Raw genomic sequence first — 17,762 nt, 5'->3', positions numbered from 1 at the left:
GCCCACGGTGCTCCATTTCCACAAATAAACACAATTTTCCAAAGCCACTCCCCAGAGGTCCATTACAGAAGCAAACCAACCTCTGCAGGAGCCAAAACCAACCCCCTCAACAGGACGCAGCAGAAAATCTTGCTCGTCACAGCTAACCAATGGCGATGTTATCGCATTATCAGAGCTCAGCATCAATCGTTAGCATGTAAAGACCTGGCTCCCAATCACACTGTGTCACAGCAGGTAATTCAGGAGACAAGCAGTGAGGAATTAGTGCAGTGCGAGGAACTCGAGGATCTGAAGGCAGAAACAGCTTGTGTGTAAAAGCTCCGGGATTGCCTTTGCCTGAAGTGACAGCCACCACTCAAGGCCAACCCAACAACCTCCCAGGACAACGCGGCACTGGAGGGGCACCGTCAGGGGGTTTAAAGCAGACATAACCACCGTATTAACGTGATAGCTATGCTTCAAAGGTGACCTGCTCCCTCCAGAGCTGCCCCAGGTTCCCCACGTGTAGGTGTCCACCTTGCCCTGGGCCATGTTGACCATCAAAGGCAGCAGCTCTGCCTACACCGTGTGTAGTCCCTTTACAACAGTGTTTAGCACAGTGGGAAATCTTTGATAAAGTGACATTTTGTTGGCTAAAGGATACTGCACACCACCTTCCTCTATATTTTGCTGCTATTTTATGAGCTGTCGGCTTTAGGAGCTCATCAGCATTGCTGGACAGCCAGCCCATGCCTCATGCCACAGGCGTCATCGCGCAGGCCAGCAGATCCCCTTCAGCGTTATTTAGTCTGACGGGACCTCAGCTGTGCCCCACGGCACTCTGAAGCAGTCCCAGTTACTCCATCACCCTCCAGCACACAGAGGGCATTTCTGGGATCCCGGGTCCACATTTCCATGAGCCCCACTGGTGGGCATCACGGCCTTTCGGCACCAAGAAACACCCATGTCCAACCCTCTATCAGAGCTCCTCTTGGTATCAATATTGTCTATATGCAAAACTGGATCAAGATGCAGCAGCAAATCTGCTTCTCAGTAAGATACACATCGTCCTGCTACTGCCCTCTCTGCCTTTGCCCCTAAACCTAAATCTCTTCAGGAACTGCAGTTCCGTGGTGAAATGTCTACGCATGAAATTCAACCACTGTGACAATTTCAGAGGTTTTGGTCCCTACAAGGTGCTCTGTGTCACCTGACAGATATCTTCAACTGTATAAGATGCTATTTCTTTTTTTTTTTCCTTACTTTTTTTTCCTTTTTAAAATTCAGTAGAACCAGAGACCATCCATTTTGGCCTAGGAACTGCTCAGTTACGTTATCTTTTCCCTCCATGATGCTCGTCGGCTGTTTCTCAAACACCTTATTGTTAACAACTTACGAGTCCTTTGAGACCAAGGGTTGAAGATGATGTTCGTTCTGCCTGTAATACCAAGGGGCTTCTTTATTATTATTTTATTTAAGCACTACAGCTGACCCTCTGCCAGCAAGAGAAGCTTCTCTTGCTATGACTAAGTTCCAGGAATCGCTTCCTGACTGCACCTTTCAAAAATTTCACTGTCACATAGGAGTTCATGCAAAATTCACAAGCCTGGATCATCAGCTGTAGTTGTGCTCACCTCCAAAATCCCGCCTGGAAGGGTTTCCATTAATGGCTGATTATAATAAATGACATGTAACACTCTATTGTTCACTCTAAAATAGTACATGAGATTCTTCCTGAATCGTCTGCTGAGAAAGGCATTTAATATCTATCAATGTCTTTCCTCTATTTTTTATTCTCTAGCACAACATAGGAAATTATACAGTATTACTCAAAGAACAGCAGGGAAAGAGCAAAATCTGTATCTGAGCACGGGTGCCAGCTGCAGCGTGCGCTCCCAGCTTCCACTGCACTCCCCAACTCTGGTTAATCCTCTCTTGCAACTTTGAGTCCGTATGAGGCTCTCGCTTCTCTTCACTAGGGGCCTTCTATATATACGTTCTAGTAACATTTGCAATATATCATTGTAAAGGGATTGGGGAGTCATCAGTTGTTTACTGTAAGATGTACTCTGCCCCTGTTGGGGGTGACTCTAGACTTCAAAAACCACAGGCTATTTGCAGACTGGAAGAGACCGGGTGCTGTAGAGAGGCAAGAGAGTGAAGCCCAAGGAGCACAAGACTGCTGGAAATGCAGGAGCATCAGAGCCTGGGGAACAGGGTGCCCCTTTTTTAAACTCTTCTACTTATATCAGTGACTTTCACTAACACTGACCATCCCCTGACCATCATCTGTTCCTGTGATCAATAGATCAAGCCAGTCAATAGCCAAAATCAGTAGACGATGAAGACCTTGAGACATGTCTCATCAAATTTAAAACAAACACAAGTTTCTTGATATGCAAAGACTGATCAGACTCCTTAGAAACACAAAACGTCATTAGGGAACTGGAGCGGAAACTGCATGAAGAATAACCTCATGGAGGGCTTTCATTTTTCCTTCCCCACTGTGCTGTGCAGCCTTTACCACAACAAGACCCAAGAGAAGGATCACCCTAAGGTACCGCTCAGCCACGTATATTGTCCCCTGGTTTCTCCCAGCCTTTCTTCTGGAGCAAACCCAGGTCTGAGACAGTGGGGGTGGTGACCATAAGCAACCTGCTGCACCTTATGAGCTTCAGGGAGAAACAAATTGCTGGAAATTTCTTCACATTTACATGTCCTTGTAGGTCAGGGATCAACCAACATAAGAAAACGTCATGCCCAAGGATTCGCATGTTGTCACTTCGCTGCTAGTGACAGAGCATCTCTGCCAAAGTCGGTGAGGGAGGGAAAACCACGTGGGGGAAAGTCACATTGGTCCTGCTTTATAGCTTCCTACGAGGAAGGAAGGCACAAGAACACGGGGAGGACAACCTGTGTCTTCGTTAGCGGCACCTAATTGCCCTCATGCTGCCTGGGGCTCCATGGCCGCTTCAGGACTGTGCAGCCACCACGTTCTGGCTCCACAGCCCCCGGCAGGGAAGGGGACTCCCCGCACTCACCCAGCGCGGATCTGCCCCAGACCCAGATTTATTTTATCAATTGTTGACATTTTGCTGCAATTCAGTCAAGATTGGTGGGAGGCCCAGGAGGTGGGAGGACAACGCGCCTGCCAGTATTATGACAAGGTTTGATGGCATGTTTTATAGCAGAGGCTGCCAAGATGAGCTCTGTCTAGTCTGGAGCGTTAGCAGAATTCGAGGAAGGTGGCTGTAGCTCCCCGCACTGTCATTAATTTCTAATTACGCTATCGCTTGCTGTCTACGTTATTGCTTATTTACCAAACACAGCTTTATTGTACCGTCCAGTTCCTTATAACTAGCCAACCCATTGTTATGCTAAAATGAATGTTCTAAATGTTATTTATTATTTGATAAACCTTGTGTAACCCTGAATGAGGACATTAAATGGCAAGAACACTACTTCAAAATCCCATTTTAAATAAGTCACCAAGACAGCTGTGCCTTTATAAAACACATTAGAGTGGCACTCAGAGCACATATGGCTCAGGGATATATACAAATTATACAATTTCTGTCATTCGATCAAATAAGAGGGACGTTTTGACCCCAGAAATGAGTCAAATGTAAGTTGTAATTCAAGCCCCACCGGAGGCCCTCGTGGTAATGTATCCTGACGGCTGATCAAAGAGCCCTGACCATTTGACCCACCAGATCAGCGACTTACTGTATCTATTATGGCTAATACAGACCCGAGCTTGAAGATGTATGGAGATAAACAGATAAAGGGCAAGAGACACAGTAGATAAATGTTGATTTATACACATCCATGCACACAGATACACACGCAGATGGATTTCATGCGTGCAGGAAGGGGCAGGCATGTATAACCCCACACTAACTTTTATACAGGGACACGTTTGGAGACAGATACTGCACATGTGTGTGCGCACACGACAAATACAATCTCTCAACTCCGTTCCCCTTGGCGCATCGGTGTAACCCCCACACTCAGCTGAGCTCCCGCCGATTCGCACACAGCCCGAGAAAAACCCACCTTCTATTTTCTACACATGCTGCCACGTACGAGCGCGTCTAATGCCCACAGATCCACCGTCCCAGCAGTGTAAATATGAGCAGCTCCGTCCATGAGCTACCCAGTCTCGCCCTAATGCAGGCAGCCAAAGCAAAGCCCTCTTTGCTGCTCTACGGAGTCATCAACATCTCACCAGGGTTGGGGGAACTCCTACTTTTTCAACGCTGCTGTGCAAACCTGCTGCCCCCACGCACGGCCGCAGGACAGACATGGTTCTTGGCAGCCAAGACCTGACGTTTTTCATACGCACACGGGCAGCATGAGTGTGCCAGCAAGAGCATCACATAAGAATAGCATTAGGAGGAGGAAACAGTGTGCAAATAACCTTCTGTCAATTTAACTCTCCTATTTTCAACGCTCACAGTTAAAGCAGCCGTGTCCTATTTGTGCTCTCAGTTACAAAAGCGAAGAGTTGCTTATGCCGATGCCTCTCCCTGGCCTGAATAAACCATACTGATGTATAACAGCATTTGCACGAGGAGTCGCACAAATTAACTTGCTGGTGCAGAAGCAGGCATGTTGCTCATCTGGAATAAGCTGAACACAAAAAGCTCCCGGGATTAGGCAGAGTGCAGGATCAAAAATGCCCAGCGATAAGTAATCAGCTCCTTCCTCCTCCGAAGCTGCCCAAAGCCCAGCCAGCAGCCAGAGACGAGTGATGGGGGGAGGAGAAATGAGGCAAACACTCACCTAAGGCTTTCTATAATGTCCCTCCACAGACCGGGCACATCCCTGCTCCCAATAAGCCAAGGGACAATTGTCCCCCAACCCATGCCAGGGCCCAGCTGTTCCCACACCCTGCCCGACCATCACATCATCCCTGGCTCCCCCGCAAGGTATTTCCTGCCCTTATTCACCCGTAATGGGGGATAACGATACCTTCTCAGCATTTGACAGGCTGAAAGAGCTGGGGGGGTTCAGCCTGGAGAAGAGAAGGCTCCGGGGAGACCTTAGAGCCCCTTCCAGTCCCTAAAGGGGCTCCAGGAGAGATGGGGAGGGACTCTGGATCAGGGAGGGGAGCCATAGGATGAGGGGGGATGGTTTTAAACTGGAAGAGGGGAGATTTAGGTTAGATATCAGGAAGAAATTCTTTGCTGTGAGGGTGGTGAGCCCCTGTCCCAGGTTGCCCAGAGAAGCTGTGGCTGCCCCATCCCTGGAGGGGTTCAAGGCCAGGTTGGACGGGGCTTGGAGCAACCTGGGCTGGTGGGAGGCGTCCCTGCCCAGGGCAGGGGGTTGGAGCTGGATGGTCTTTAAAGTCCCTTCCTACCCAAACCATTCTATGATTCTTGCAGGGTATTCCCAGGCACAGCTAATTCATGTTTATACAGCACCTGCAGACTCTTCCTGCAAGTGCAAAACTCTCGATGCCAAACAAACCAACCTCATTCCTCTCCACGGACATGAGGAATGTCACAACCTTTGCCTTTCCTGGGGTTACTCTCCCTATCGCAAAGGCCTTAATAAATGCCTTCTCTTGCCAATTTTGTGTGTGTTTTTATTTCTTTTAACAGCACCATTGCATTTTTACTCGTCTTTCAGAGCACCTCGCAAGGTATGTCCATTCCTTGGGATTTCTGCATTGCTTAATTCCTTGTCTTTGTTTGGGGACGGGGGGGGGGGGGAAGAAAGAAAGAAAATTGGCAAGGGTGAGGAATGATGCTCAGCCGACTTCACGAGACACAACAGATACCTCACTCATCTCGGGGGTCAAATGTCCGCGACGGTTTGATCAGATGTCAAGTTGCATTTATACTCTGGCCCCTGTTGGGGGTTGAATTACATTTCACATTTGACTCACTTCTGGGGTCAAATGTCCTTCCTATTTGATGGAACAAGAGGAATTATTTTCCCCAAGCAGGCTGTGCCGGCCTGAGCCGGGATCTGTCAGCGCCCTCATTATGGTTTAGGCTCCTGTATTTCTGCATTTCGTTCTCAGCTGAGGTGAACCCTCTTTTGGGCTGACGAGAAAAGCAGCCGATAGCACGCGAGCAATCCCATCCCGAAAGATGAGGGGAAGGCGCAGATCGGCTGGCTTTCAGATGGTTCATTTGGGTTTTTTGAGGGCTTTTGGGTTTGATTTTTTTTCCTTCTTCCTCCCAAGTTAGCACCTCTGTAGGGCATGACGAAGGAGAGGGAAGCGGACCCCGGTCCTGGCGTTACCCCGCCCTTGTCATGAGATACTGCAGAATATTACAATGCTACCATTTAAATGTTTTAACACGAATACAGTGCTCAATGGTTAAGTAACAGTCTGGAAGCAGGTAGTGACATTGCAGCATAAAATCATTTCACTTCAATTTCTGCTTTTTATTTAACTCTGGTAGTGACCAGCAGCCATATTCTCAATCCCCTTGAGCTCAGCAGGTAACGGGATAGCTAAACCAGGTGGAAATATAAAAGTGATTTGTCCTAGAATCACCCACTCCCACCCCAATTTGGATACCACTTGGTTTCTTTTTCTTTTAAATAATTTTATGCTACTGATATTCCCCCCTATTCAGCACCGGGGAGGCCACCCCTGGAGCGCTGGGTCCAGTGCTGCGCTCCCCAGTACAAGACAGACATGGACGCACCTGGGAGAGCCCAGTGAAAGGCCACAAAGGTGATGAAGGGACTGAAGCATCTCTCCTGTGAGGACAGGCTGACAGCTGGGGCTCTTGAGCCTGGGGAAGAGAAGGCTCCGGGGGTTCTCAGCGATGTCTATAAACATCTGCAGGGAGCCTTCAGAGAGGATGGAGCCAGGTTCTTCTCAGTGGTGCCCAGGGACAGGCCCAGAGGCCATGGCCACAAACTGACACACAGCAGGGTCCCTCTGAATATCAGGAAACTCTTTTTTTTACCATGAGGGTGACCGAGCACTGGCACAAGTTGCCCAGGGAGGTTAAGGAGTCTCCATCCCTGGAGATATTGAAAAACCATCTCGACACAGTCCTGGGCAACTGGCTCTAGATGGTCCTGCTTGAGCAGGGTGGTTGGACCAGATGACCTCCAGAGGTCCCTGCCAACCTCACTCTTCTGTGCTTCTGTGATCAAAAGGATCAAAAGCCATACAAGAGGCTGAAATAAGGCTGATGTCAGGGTGCTGCAGGACTGCTCAGCGCAGGAGCTGCCCTAACCACACTGTCTCTGGAGCTCCAGTTGTAAAATGAGAATAATCTTATCTGTGTGATGGGAAAGGATGACTCAGGAGCTTAAGCAGTTGCTGGATCTCTGGGCAGAAGATGTAAAGCATTGTACCAAAAGGCAGGAGCCACTGAAACTTCCCTGGGTTTAAACCAGGGCAGGGGGAGAGGTGATAAACTGAATTCTGCCTTCTGCCTAACTCCTTCTAGGCACGGCTTCCGTAATTAGTGTGTATGACTTGTCTTGTCCCCCGGGATCCCAAGGGCTGAGCAATACCCTGCGTGTGCTGCGCAGGTGTCTCGGGGCCGATGATTTAGCAGCCTCTCGGGTGGGATTGTGAAACCACGCTCCTGCTGTTTAATGTACTCATTCAAAGTTACAACAGGTTTAGCAAACAATAAAAAACATCTGGAACCCCCATGGAAACAGAAGAGTTGTGTTAGTAGTAATAAAGCCATGGCCGGTGCTATAAAGTGCTCTCTGGTAAACAAGCGCTGATGTGCAGGTAAATAGAGAGAGATGAGGAACTAACGAGGGTGAGGGAGGAAGGCTGCCCCCGTCCTCCTCGGCCAAAGCTCGTGCTAGGTGTGAACCACCACTAACATCCTCGCAGGGCACGAACTGGGATCCTCACCCTCCCTCCCTGCTCCCCTTGCCCCGGGTGAGGTTATGGGGGGGGGGTCACTGCAGCATCCCATGGGAGCACCCCCCCCAGCAGAGCCCTGGGGGCCACCCCATACACTTGCACCCCTTGTTCCACTCCCAGCTCCTCTCTGACTGTCCCAAGCACTGCAGCACAAGGAGGGGGGCACCGGAGACGCAAGATGAGATAAACTTCCCCATCTATTTTCCATGTCGGTCCTCGCTCTCCATTGAATCATAGAACCGTTTTGGTTGGAAGAGACCTTTAAGACCATCAAATCCAACTGTCAACCCAGCACTGCCAAGTTACCGCTAACCCATGTCCCTCAGCACCACGTCTACGTGCCTTTTAAATACCTCCAGGGATGGTGATTCCACCACTTCCCTGGGCAGCCTGTTCCAATGCTCGAGAACCCTTTCTGTGAAGAAATTTTTCCTAATATCCAATCTAAACCTCCCCTGGCGCAATTTGAGGCTGCTTCCTCTTGTCCTATCACATGTTACCTGACAGAAGAGACCAACCCCCCCTGGCTACCCCCTCCTTTCAGGGAGTTGTAGAGAGCGAGAAGGTCTCCCCTCAGCCCCCTTTTCTCCAGGCTGAACACCCCCAGCTCCCTCAGCCGCTCCTCAAGAGACTTGTGCTCCAGACCCCTCACCGGCTCTACTGCCCTTCTCTGGACACGCTCCAGCACCTCAATGGCTTTCTTGTAGCGAGGGCTCCCGTGCACAAATGCATCCCGGTAACAAGAGGTCCCTGCCCTTTGCATACCCTCTGCCAAGGGAAAAGTACTTCCTCCCTTTTCATCCTTAACTGGGATTTCAAAATAGGAAATAAAGGTCGCAAAGTAAATAGAGAACAAATGAAGAGTAAACTTCTATTTCCCAGGTTACAGGGATCTAAGCTGGTTTGGTTTATCCTTCTCCCAGGTTCACAAAGTACACGAACCCTCCACCACACGACAGCCCCTGGTTTGATTTGGAAGTCAGCCCTCCTCCTCCTCCTCAATGGCACTGCAACAAGCTGTTCCCCATCCCGCGGCATCACTTCTGATTTGCCTGCAGCTGCCAGCCCATGGGGGAAGCGGGACGGGACAGGGGCTGCAAGGCCATTTCTGTCCATGTAGAGGAGGAACTACAAATGGTTCCCGTTGGCCGCGGTTCAGCCCCAGGCCAGCCCGATCCCGCGGGAGCATCACAGCCAGGGAACGCAGCTGGATGCTGAGCCGGCGCTGCCAGCCCTTCCCGACCAGGCTGGGAAATCGTTGTCCCCTGGGAATTTTTAAAGACAAAGTAGCTAAGACAACTGCCCCTGTTAGCATCCACCACTTGCTCGTAGGCTTTGCACAGCCCTGGGGGGGCACAGGGCTGACCCCCAGTTGGGCAGCTTGGGGTCACCCTGCTCCGTTCTGCCTTTACTCAACCTCTGGCAATTCCTGGCTCTAATGATCAACTACAGGCTGTTGTTGATCGACTACATATTTGTTTCTGCTGAATCACTTGATAGCACAGTTTGCGGTTCCTTCCCCACCCTCTGGAAATCCTCCCCATGTGAGAACAGCCCCCACCCCAAGCCTCGGCCGCCATGGCTTCATGCGCTGTCTTCGAACAGCAACCCTCCCGAGCAACGAGCCAACACACTGCCGCACTCTATGAAGGCAAACAACAGGTTTTCATCCCGTTTTCAGCTTAATATGCATATATTTTAATGGCCGCTGAGTTACACATGCCATGGATGACTCACTAGCCCTGTAATTCACAGCGATGCTGTGGTGACGGCCAAACCCCAGCAGCAGGAACACACCATAACTTCGCCCCGGGGCACACACAGCAGGTCCAGGGTGATAGGAAGCCAGCAGCATCTTGGGTTGGATGGAAATCATCGAACTTTCAAAATTTGCAATGCATCACCTTCACGTGACACAACCCTGCACAGCCCACAACACATGTGGCTGTGGTCAACAGGGTCCACCAGTGAAACGGTCCAACGCAGCCCAAAAATGGGATGCTGAAAAATATTAGCAATGACCTTGCCCTTTCCCTCACGAGGCAGCAGGACGTGATGAGACGCTTCGCCCCGAGGGTGCTGCATCAGGCACCTCAAAGATGCACAGAGTTCCCCGGGCCACCTCAGGGGGATGCAGATGGAACCATTTCTCATCTCCTGGTCAGGAGGACAGGTAAGAACATGCTAAAGGACTCACCACCCAGCAGGATCTAAGCATGGGCTTAACTTTATATATGTTCAGGGCTCCGCTGAAGGGACACGTTTTGTGTGTCTCCAAGCCCTGAGAGAGCCCTGAAGGCTCAGGCACCTGCGAGACGTGCGCACTTCTATTTTGGTCCTCCACGTGTGGGTTTATAGCTCCAAAACAGGAAACCATTGATTCCTTTTTCTCCCCGAGCCGGCTAACTGTTAATCTATTTAGCTACAGGAAACACTCTACGTGAGGGACGGAGACACCTGAACTGCACACAATGCTTGGAAACCTCATTGTATCTAGAAACACCAATTGCACCTTCATTTCGAGTGAAGGATGCTGAGACAAAGCTTTTCAGCCTCGTTGGAGAGCCGTGGCTAAGCCAGGCTCTGGTGATACGCAGCAGCACCGGCACACAAGCGCATCCCTCTCCCGTACCACATGCATCCACTGCTGCTCCTCGGCAGCGCTGGGCTGGCAGCTCTGACCTCCTCCAAGGACCCTCCTGACGTCCCAGGAGTGCAGATTCACAGAGAGCTCCTAGAATTTGTGCTGAGGCAAAGCTTAAGTCCTCTAGAAAAATCCATCCACGCTGCCCACCCCAGCAAACCAACGCTTACCTGATTTGCCGATAGAAACTCCTGGGCGTTCTCATTCATTCCCATGTACATGTTCTCCCCATCAAACTAGAAAGACAAAAGAAAGTTAAGAGTTAGCGAAATGTCATCTGCACACCAGGGTTATGAGCTCCCCAAATATTCTTCTGGCTCTTCATGCCAAGATTCCCAGAAGAGCTGCTCCTTTAAAACTTCCGAGCGTGTATGAGCACGCACACATCACTGTTATTGCAATGGGCCATGGTAACACAGCACACGTATGTTAATTTTTCAGCAACGTAATGAATGAATCACTGCAGTTCAAACGAACCAAACCTGTGCAAAACCGCAGATTTACCCAGCAGCAAAGATCACCCAAATGAAGTTGTTGCTAAAATCCCCACTAGATCAATCAATCTGTTTTAAAAAGCCAATTTCCATCGATGGAAATTTCCAAGATGGGCAGGTTGGTCCCATTCAATCCTCTTCCAGACACCTACACACTCCCTTAGCCACCAAAGCAAAGAGACACCAGCAGCGCAGAAAGTCACTCCAGCCCATAAAGGAGGGGGTCTCTGTGCAAAGCCCGATCCCCTATCCTGAGCGTGCTGCTGTTTGCAAACTCTGGCTGCCAGAAGACACGTTTTTCCCCATCTTCTCGTCCCCCTCCCCAGGTCTTTGCCTTGGTGGCCGGGTGAGAGGCAGGGAAGGATGAGGACCGGGAATTTGCCTGTGCCCCTGCAGCTCCTGCACACACGCCTGCCCCCTTCACCCCCTTCTGAACTGCTAATCCACTCATTAGGCTACAAAGCCCCTGTGGAGAACTGCAAAACTCTTCTCATTAATTAGCTACAGCAGGCGCTTTTCACTTGCTCTGGCTCCAAATGAAGGAAAAAAGCCCTCCAGGACTGGCTCCGGCTCGAAGTATGGCTGGGGTAGTTCTCAAGGCTAAGTTCACAAATTAATTACGGCAATAAAACGGGCTATGCCATAAAACACTCCCGAGACGAGGATGAAGGTTCCAGCTGTGAGTGACACCATCTACTTAACAAGGGGAAGAGCAAACCCTCTTGCCCTTACAAGCCGGATGATGAATTGAAGATTGTTCACCCCTTGCGTGTCCTCTTGCTCTCTGGTACGAAGCTGACACCAGTTATGCCTTAACAGAAATGGGCCGTATTAAGAACAATAAAAGAGAAATCTAAATAAAACCAGGTGAAGGTTTTCAGCGCAGATTATTAATTACCCTTCCATTTCTCAGAGTGCTACAGGATTAGCCATTAAAGTCAGCGGAGTTGGTAAAGCCAAGCGGGGGTAACGCAGCTCTGCTCGGCGTCAGAGTGCACAGACACCCTCTAATTGCCAAACTATCCTCCGGGACAGCAGAGCAAACCAATTAAAAGCAACGAAATTAGAGCGGGTGTTGTGACACTCATTAACTAATACCGACGGCAGCCGCAGCAGGGCGGAAGGGGATCCCTGCGCGAACGCAGGATTTCATTAAACCCCTGGGCGAAGCAGGAGCGCGGGATGCAGCGAGCATCGGCAGCCCTTGGAGCTCGCCGGGACGAGCCGCTCTCCCAGCAGCCAGCCGGGTGCCGTCCACTTTCAACTGAATTTCCCTCAACCTGTAAAATGATCGCTGGCATAGCCAGCTCCCGCTGACGCAGTTCCAGCTGGAGCTGCTGTGCTTCCAGGCACGGACACTCCATCAGCTCCACAGCCTGAATACCCTCTCTGCCAAGCCAGCGGAGATGGATGAATCTGCAGGAGAGGTGGGACGGTTTGGTGGACACGCTTAGCCCAGGAGAACCAAGGCTCCACGGGAGGAGCCGGTCTCCGGCTTTGGGGGAGTCAATTTTTTCGGAACAGGCAGAATTACGGTCCTGAGGTTCCACTCGAGCTCTCTTTAGGAGCACCCCACCAAAAACCATCGGGTGGATGCTGGAGTGGCCACGACATGCCGCGTGGCACCGCTTACAAGCCATTGCAGCTGGAAAGCGCAGGGAGATGGGGCAGGTGAGCCCCACAGGAGCTTCCAGCAAACAGCCCTGAAGAGGGAGAAAACATCCCAGTGGGGAGACAGTTCTGTCCATCCCTGGAATCAGCCAGGAATTTGCACTGCAGGAATATTTACTCCCACATCAGGAAAAGAAGAGCTCTTTCCTAAGTAAAACCGTTGCCCCTCTGAGAGATTTAAATGTACAGATGATGCACATCATCCATCCATCCGTCCATCCATCCATCCATCCATCCATCCATCCATCCATCCCCCTTCCTTGCAAACACACACCTCACTTTTGGCCTCCTCCAACACAGTATTTTGCAGATCTAGACGAAGACCTGTTTGAAACAGCTTTTCTCCAGAAAACAAAAGCCACCTGGAAGTCTACATTCGGAAAACAAAAGGTACCTTTCACTGGGAGGTCCAGGGCAGGACAAGCATTCTGCTTTCTCTATATCACCCTGTTTGTCAGATTGCATTTTTTTTTTTATGGCTTTCTTCTATTCCCCTACCTCCGCTCCACACTTCCTTCTGCCCTTGATGCCTTCATAATAACGGTAATGAATCCTGCCTTCAAAATTACTGTGCCTCTGATTGCCAGCCTGAGCAGTGAGCCTGAAAATCAAGACTCGAAATGCAATGGAAACTTTGGAACTTCCCCACTGCTGATTGGATTTTTTTTTCCCCTCTCCTCCAGGCTATGAGGGTGCAAACAAATTTATTAGAAATTCTCCCATCAGGATATTTTTTCAATTAGACGTTTGCCACTTATACACCAGCCAGGTAGAGCAGATAAGTAATGTGCTCTCCCTCTTCTCATTATTGTTTCGCTACAGAATGCACTCCAAAACAATCAGCCCCATCATTCCAGGTAGATTTACGGCAGAAACAGACATTTTAATATTTCCCTTTGGTTACAAACGCTTCCTCCCTTTTCGCTTTGGTCCAGCTCCCGGTGCGTGTCAAGCCTTCCAGGCAGTTCCGGACCTGGGCACATCCATTCATCACCCTCGGTGCCCCCCCCATGAACTGATCAAACCCGTAGGCTTCAAAAGCGGCGTGGCCAGCGGGGCGAGGCGGGGGGGATCCTGCCCCTCTGCTCTGCTCTGGGGAGACCCCCCTGCAGCGCTGCCTCCAGCTCCGGGGCACCAACAGCAGAAGGACACGGAGCTGTTGGAGCGGGGCCAGAGGAAGCCCAGGGCAGGGCGGGCTGGGACTGGATGGTCTTTAAGGTCCCTTCCAACCCGAACCATTCCCTGAGTCCGTGAACGATGTGCGCATGCAGAGCAGTGGGTGTCATTTTCAAGTCCTAATTTGAAAAGAACGTACTCTACTGCAGTTGTCTTAATCATCCTTTTTCTCTTTTGTAATTATTTAATTTTTGTTATTCTTTGGCTAATAGAAGCAGCCTATTAAACAAATCACTGGCTGTGGCTAATTCTCACCCTCTCCTGCATGAGATGAGTACGAAGGCAGGGTGAGCTGGGATCTCTGTCTGCTCACAGCACTTTGCATCCCAGACAAGGTGTTCGCCTGAAAACCTGGGAAATGCAAACCCGGCGTAGCTAAGTTGGGAAACTGGGAGAGGTGGGAAGATGTGATCAATTGCTTTTCCTTCATCTGAGACTTGGACCCATTTTTATCTAACTTGCACTGACTTACATTAGCGATGGTTGCCTACGAGCACAACTAGAACCAAGGACCTCTACTTCTAAAAGGACCCATAAAGCCCCACTTTGCCAAATCCCAATTCAAACCTGTCTCACGTAACACGCTCAGGACAGAAACAACTCTAGTCAACCACTTGGGGTTGTTTAGCCTGGAAAAGAGGAGGCTGAGGGGAGACCTTATCAGCCTCTACAACTACCTGAAAGGAGGTTGTAGAGAGATGGGGGCTGACCTCTTCTCCCTGGTGACAAGTGATAGGACGAGGGGAAACGTGTTCAAGTTACATCAGGGGAGGTTTAGATTAGATATTAGGAGACATTTTTTCACTGAAAGGGTTATTAAACATTGGAACAGGCTGCCCAGGGAGGTGGTGGATTCACCATCCCTGGAGGTGTTTAAAAAAAGGGTAGATGGGGCACTGAGGGACATGGTTTAGAAGTGGCTCTTGTCAGGGTAGGCTAAAGGTTGGACTCGATGATCTTAAAGGTCCCTTCCAACCTCAACAATTCTATGATTCTATGATTCTATGACTTTAAAAAAAAAAAAAAAATATAAAAAAAATCAGAGGAAACTGCCCAAATTCCTACTGACTCTGGAAACAAAGGCATGCTCCATGCCACAGAGAATTTAGTTAAAAATATGATTATTTTATTAGGGCTTTTCCAGAGGAGCCATAGCGGGCACCGCCGCTCCAGCGCTGCCGTACATCCACCAGCCCACGCAGGGAGCTCAGCGCAGGCTTGATTCCTACGACATTCCAAGAAGCCTTTTTTTTTTTAAATTTTTATTGCTTTGCCGGACTCCCTTTGGTTGGTTATTTTTTTGCGATACGACGTTATTTTCAAACCTGTAAATGCGCCCAGAGGTCATGCGGGTCCCACGTTAGCAAGCTGAAAATGAGTAAGAAAAATAAATGGAGGCGGCAGGCTGGGCCAGACCCCAGAGCAAAGCAGCTGTGTGATCTCCGGCTCTGTGCAAACACAGAGAATAAATGTTTGTTAACTGGGAAGGACCCAGTGGAAAGAAACACAACCTCCTGCCAAGATTCAGAGAAGGTGTTACTTTCTCATGGATGGCACTGCCAGCTTGTACTGTTTTATTACGAAGCTCGTCACATCCTTTTATTTCCTGAGAGTTGTGAGCTGAGACGAAAACCTCAACTTTGTCAGAAATATGTTGGCAGCACTCGTACCGGGAATAGCTTCGATGACACCTCCAAGATCTCAAAAATCTTCCAAACTTCTTATTTCCTTTTATTTTGATTTTTTAAATGTGGTGGGTTTGGGGGTTTTTGTTGTGGGGTTGTTTTTTTGTTTATTTTTTTTTTTTTTTGAGGAGTCCTACCTAAATTTTGACACTGATTGTTGGCACTACTGGACCGGAGCACCGTAACCGCAAGTCCACTGAGGACACCTGTTAATGCAAATCCAGCGGTAACTAAAAGCCATCACTCCCAAGGAGCTACTAAATGCCCTGTGGCGAACAAACTGGATGCTTCCAGTGATTCCTACTGCTCAGAGCTATAAGCACTTGCCTCCTTGTGCCAGGACACTGTCAGCACGTCCCCTCTCAACCCATGACCAGCTCATTTCCAGACTGGATGCGCTGGAACCTTTCACCAGAGATGCTTGGGATGCAGCTGGTTTCGGTGTCCAGCAAGCTACCCCTCGGCCACCGCTAGCATCACGACACAGAGTGACGCAGAATAATGCCAACAAATACCTTTAAGCGAATAAAAGTTAGGATACAGGAAAACTTGCAATGCCATATTTAATACTCCCCATTAAAAAAAAAAAAAAAAAAAAAGAAAAAAGAAATCATTGCAGCCCGTGTGTTGCTGGGGTTTGTTTAGTTGCCTCCGATGGCACCCCACCTACCACATGGAAATATAACTCTTCTTTACAAACTTTTACAGAAGTATTTTTTTCCGTGGTTTGTTTTTATCAGGCAAGCATTATTTGAGTGCCATAACCACATTCTGCTGGAACTGCATTTTGGCCGTGGCATTCCCAGCCCCTCATCCCCGCGAGGATGCTCCTGTGCCCCAGGCTAGCAGCCCTGGGGGCCCTCCGGGCACCCACACCAAACCCAAGGAGCGTCTTTGCCAGCGCACGTCTCTGCCATGCGATGTGGGATATTTCCCCGAGATGTGAAATATTGGCTCCAGCCCTGCCCCTGCCGGCGCTGCCGCCTGCGAGAGCTGCCGCTGTGATTTCCTACAGGAGCAATTTAGCATCATGCTGCGTTGGGGAATACATCGCTGAGGTTAGCTTAATCTCTTTAACGGCAGTTTTCCCCATTAAGGTCTTTACACAACCTCTGGCCCAAAGTGATCTACTTAGCATTATTTATTTGTCCGCTGAAATGCTTGGATAGCCCCTCAGTTGATCCTGTCAAAGGGGGTCAAGAGTTCAGCAATAGATTTACGACCTCCCCCCAGGACCCTCCTGCCAGGAAAGCTCTGCGTCTCCAGCCTGGCCACCCGCGCCGGCCACGCGCCGCTATTTGCTTCGGGATAAATGTCACTAAAAGAGAGCACGACACCACAGCAGGTGTCAGGGGCAGTACATCCTTTAGCGGGTGACACAGCTGAGTGTCTGCAGGCGTCACCTGGGCTTTACGGGGGCTGGGTTCTCTGCACGCAGCCAATATCCTCATGTGTTATCCTAGCGTAAAAGCAGCTGAAGTCTTGAGGCTTAAAACCATATCATAAAAAGTGATTTGGTTGGTTTATTTGTTTTAAGAGCAATTCACAAATAGGATAAAAGCCTAGTAACAGTTATTTCTCACACATAGCAGAAGCAGGAAACCTGCTGCAGAGCTGGTGGTGCCCGGGGCTGACCGAGGTACGACAGAGACTGTCGAGAAGCTAAAACCAGGGGGGAAAGACAGGACTGAGCTGCACTGGCTCGCACTCTGAGGGAGCTTTCAATTGGTTCCCAAACCAGAGCATCTCCCTTGGGAAGACCCATCTGAGCAGCTCTCACACCGGGATGGCCAGTAGGAAAAAACAGAAAACAAACCAACAAAATCCCAAGGAACCCCCATGGCCAGGCGGCATTCACCCCTCTGGTCTAAAGCAAGGCATGGTAACAAATGTGGTGCGTAGCCTACTGCCCCTACTCCCAAATTGGGGCGCCAAGGGCAAGGTGCCAGACCAAGTCTGACCCCCTCAGCCTGAAACCATCCGGAGATGCAACACACCACCGAGGCAGCAGAGAGAGACCCGAGATGAGGGGGCTCTTGCAGCCCACTTTAGTATTTGCTGAAGGGTAAATGCAAGGTACCTTTCCCAGGTACCAAAAGGTGAAATGATCTCTCTGGCTGGACTTCTCACAAAGTTCCTCAATAAAAAGCTCTAAAAAGCCAAACCCAACTTGTCATGGGACAAAAGGGAAGGTCCTCTTGCTCACAGCCAGCGAAAAGATCCTCATTAGGTTTTAGCAAGAGGAGGAT

General features: G+C 49.8%; 1 protein-coding gene across 2 annotated transcripts in view; it reads right to left on the bottom strand.

Annotated features, from left to right (window-relative positions):
- The window catches only part of TOX2 (TOX high mobility group box family member 2), a 155,631-nt gene that overhangs the window by 81,341 nt on the left and 56,528 nt on the right, over nt 1-17,762 (bottom strand). For both annotated transcript variants that reach the window (XM_063350259.1, XM_063350260.1), the window contains exon 2: nt 10,658-10,723. In XM_063350259.1, coding sequence (XP_063206329.1) covers nt 10,658-10,723 — 66 coding nt within the window. The remainder of the gene's footprint in view (nt 1-10,657; nt 10,724-17,762) is intronic.

The sequence above is a fragment of the Chroicocephalus ridibundus genome, chromosome 12 (genome assembly GCF_963924245.1).
Source record: "Chroicocephalus ridibundus chromosome 12, bChrRid1.1, whole genome shotgun sequence".
NCBI lineage: Eukaryota > Metazoa > Chordata > Aves > Charadriiformes > Laridae > Chroicocephalus > Chroicocephalus ridibundus.
Note: the sequence above shows the minus strand (reverse complement) of the source record. Positions and strands in the feature narration are given on the sequence as shown.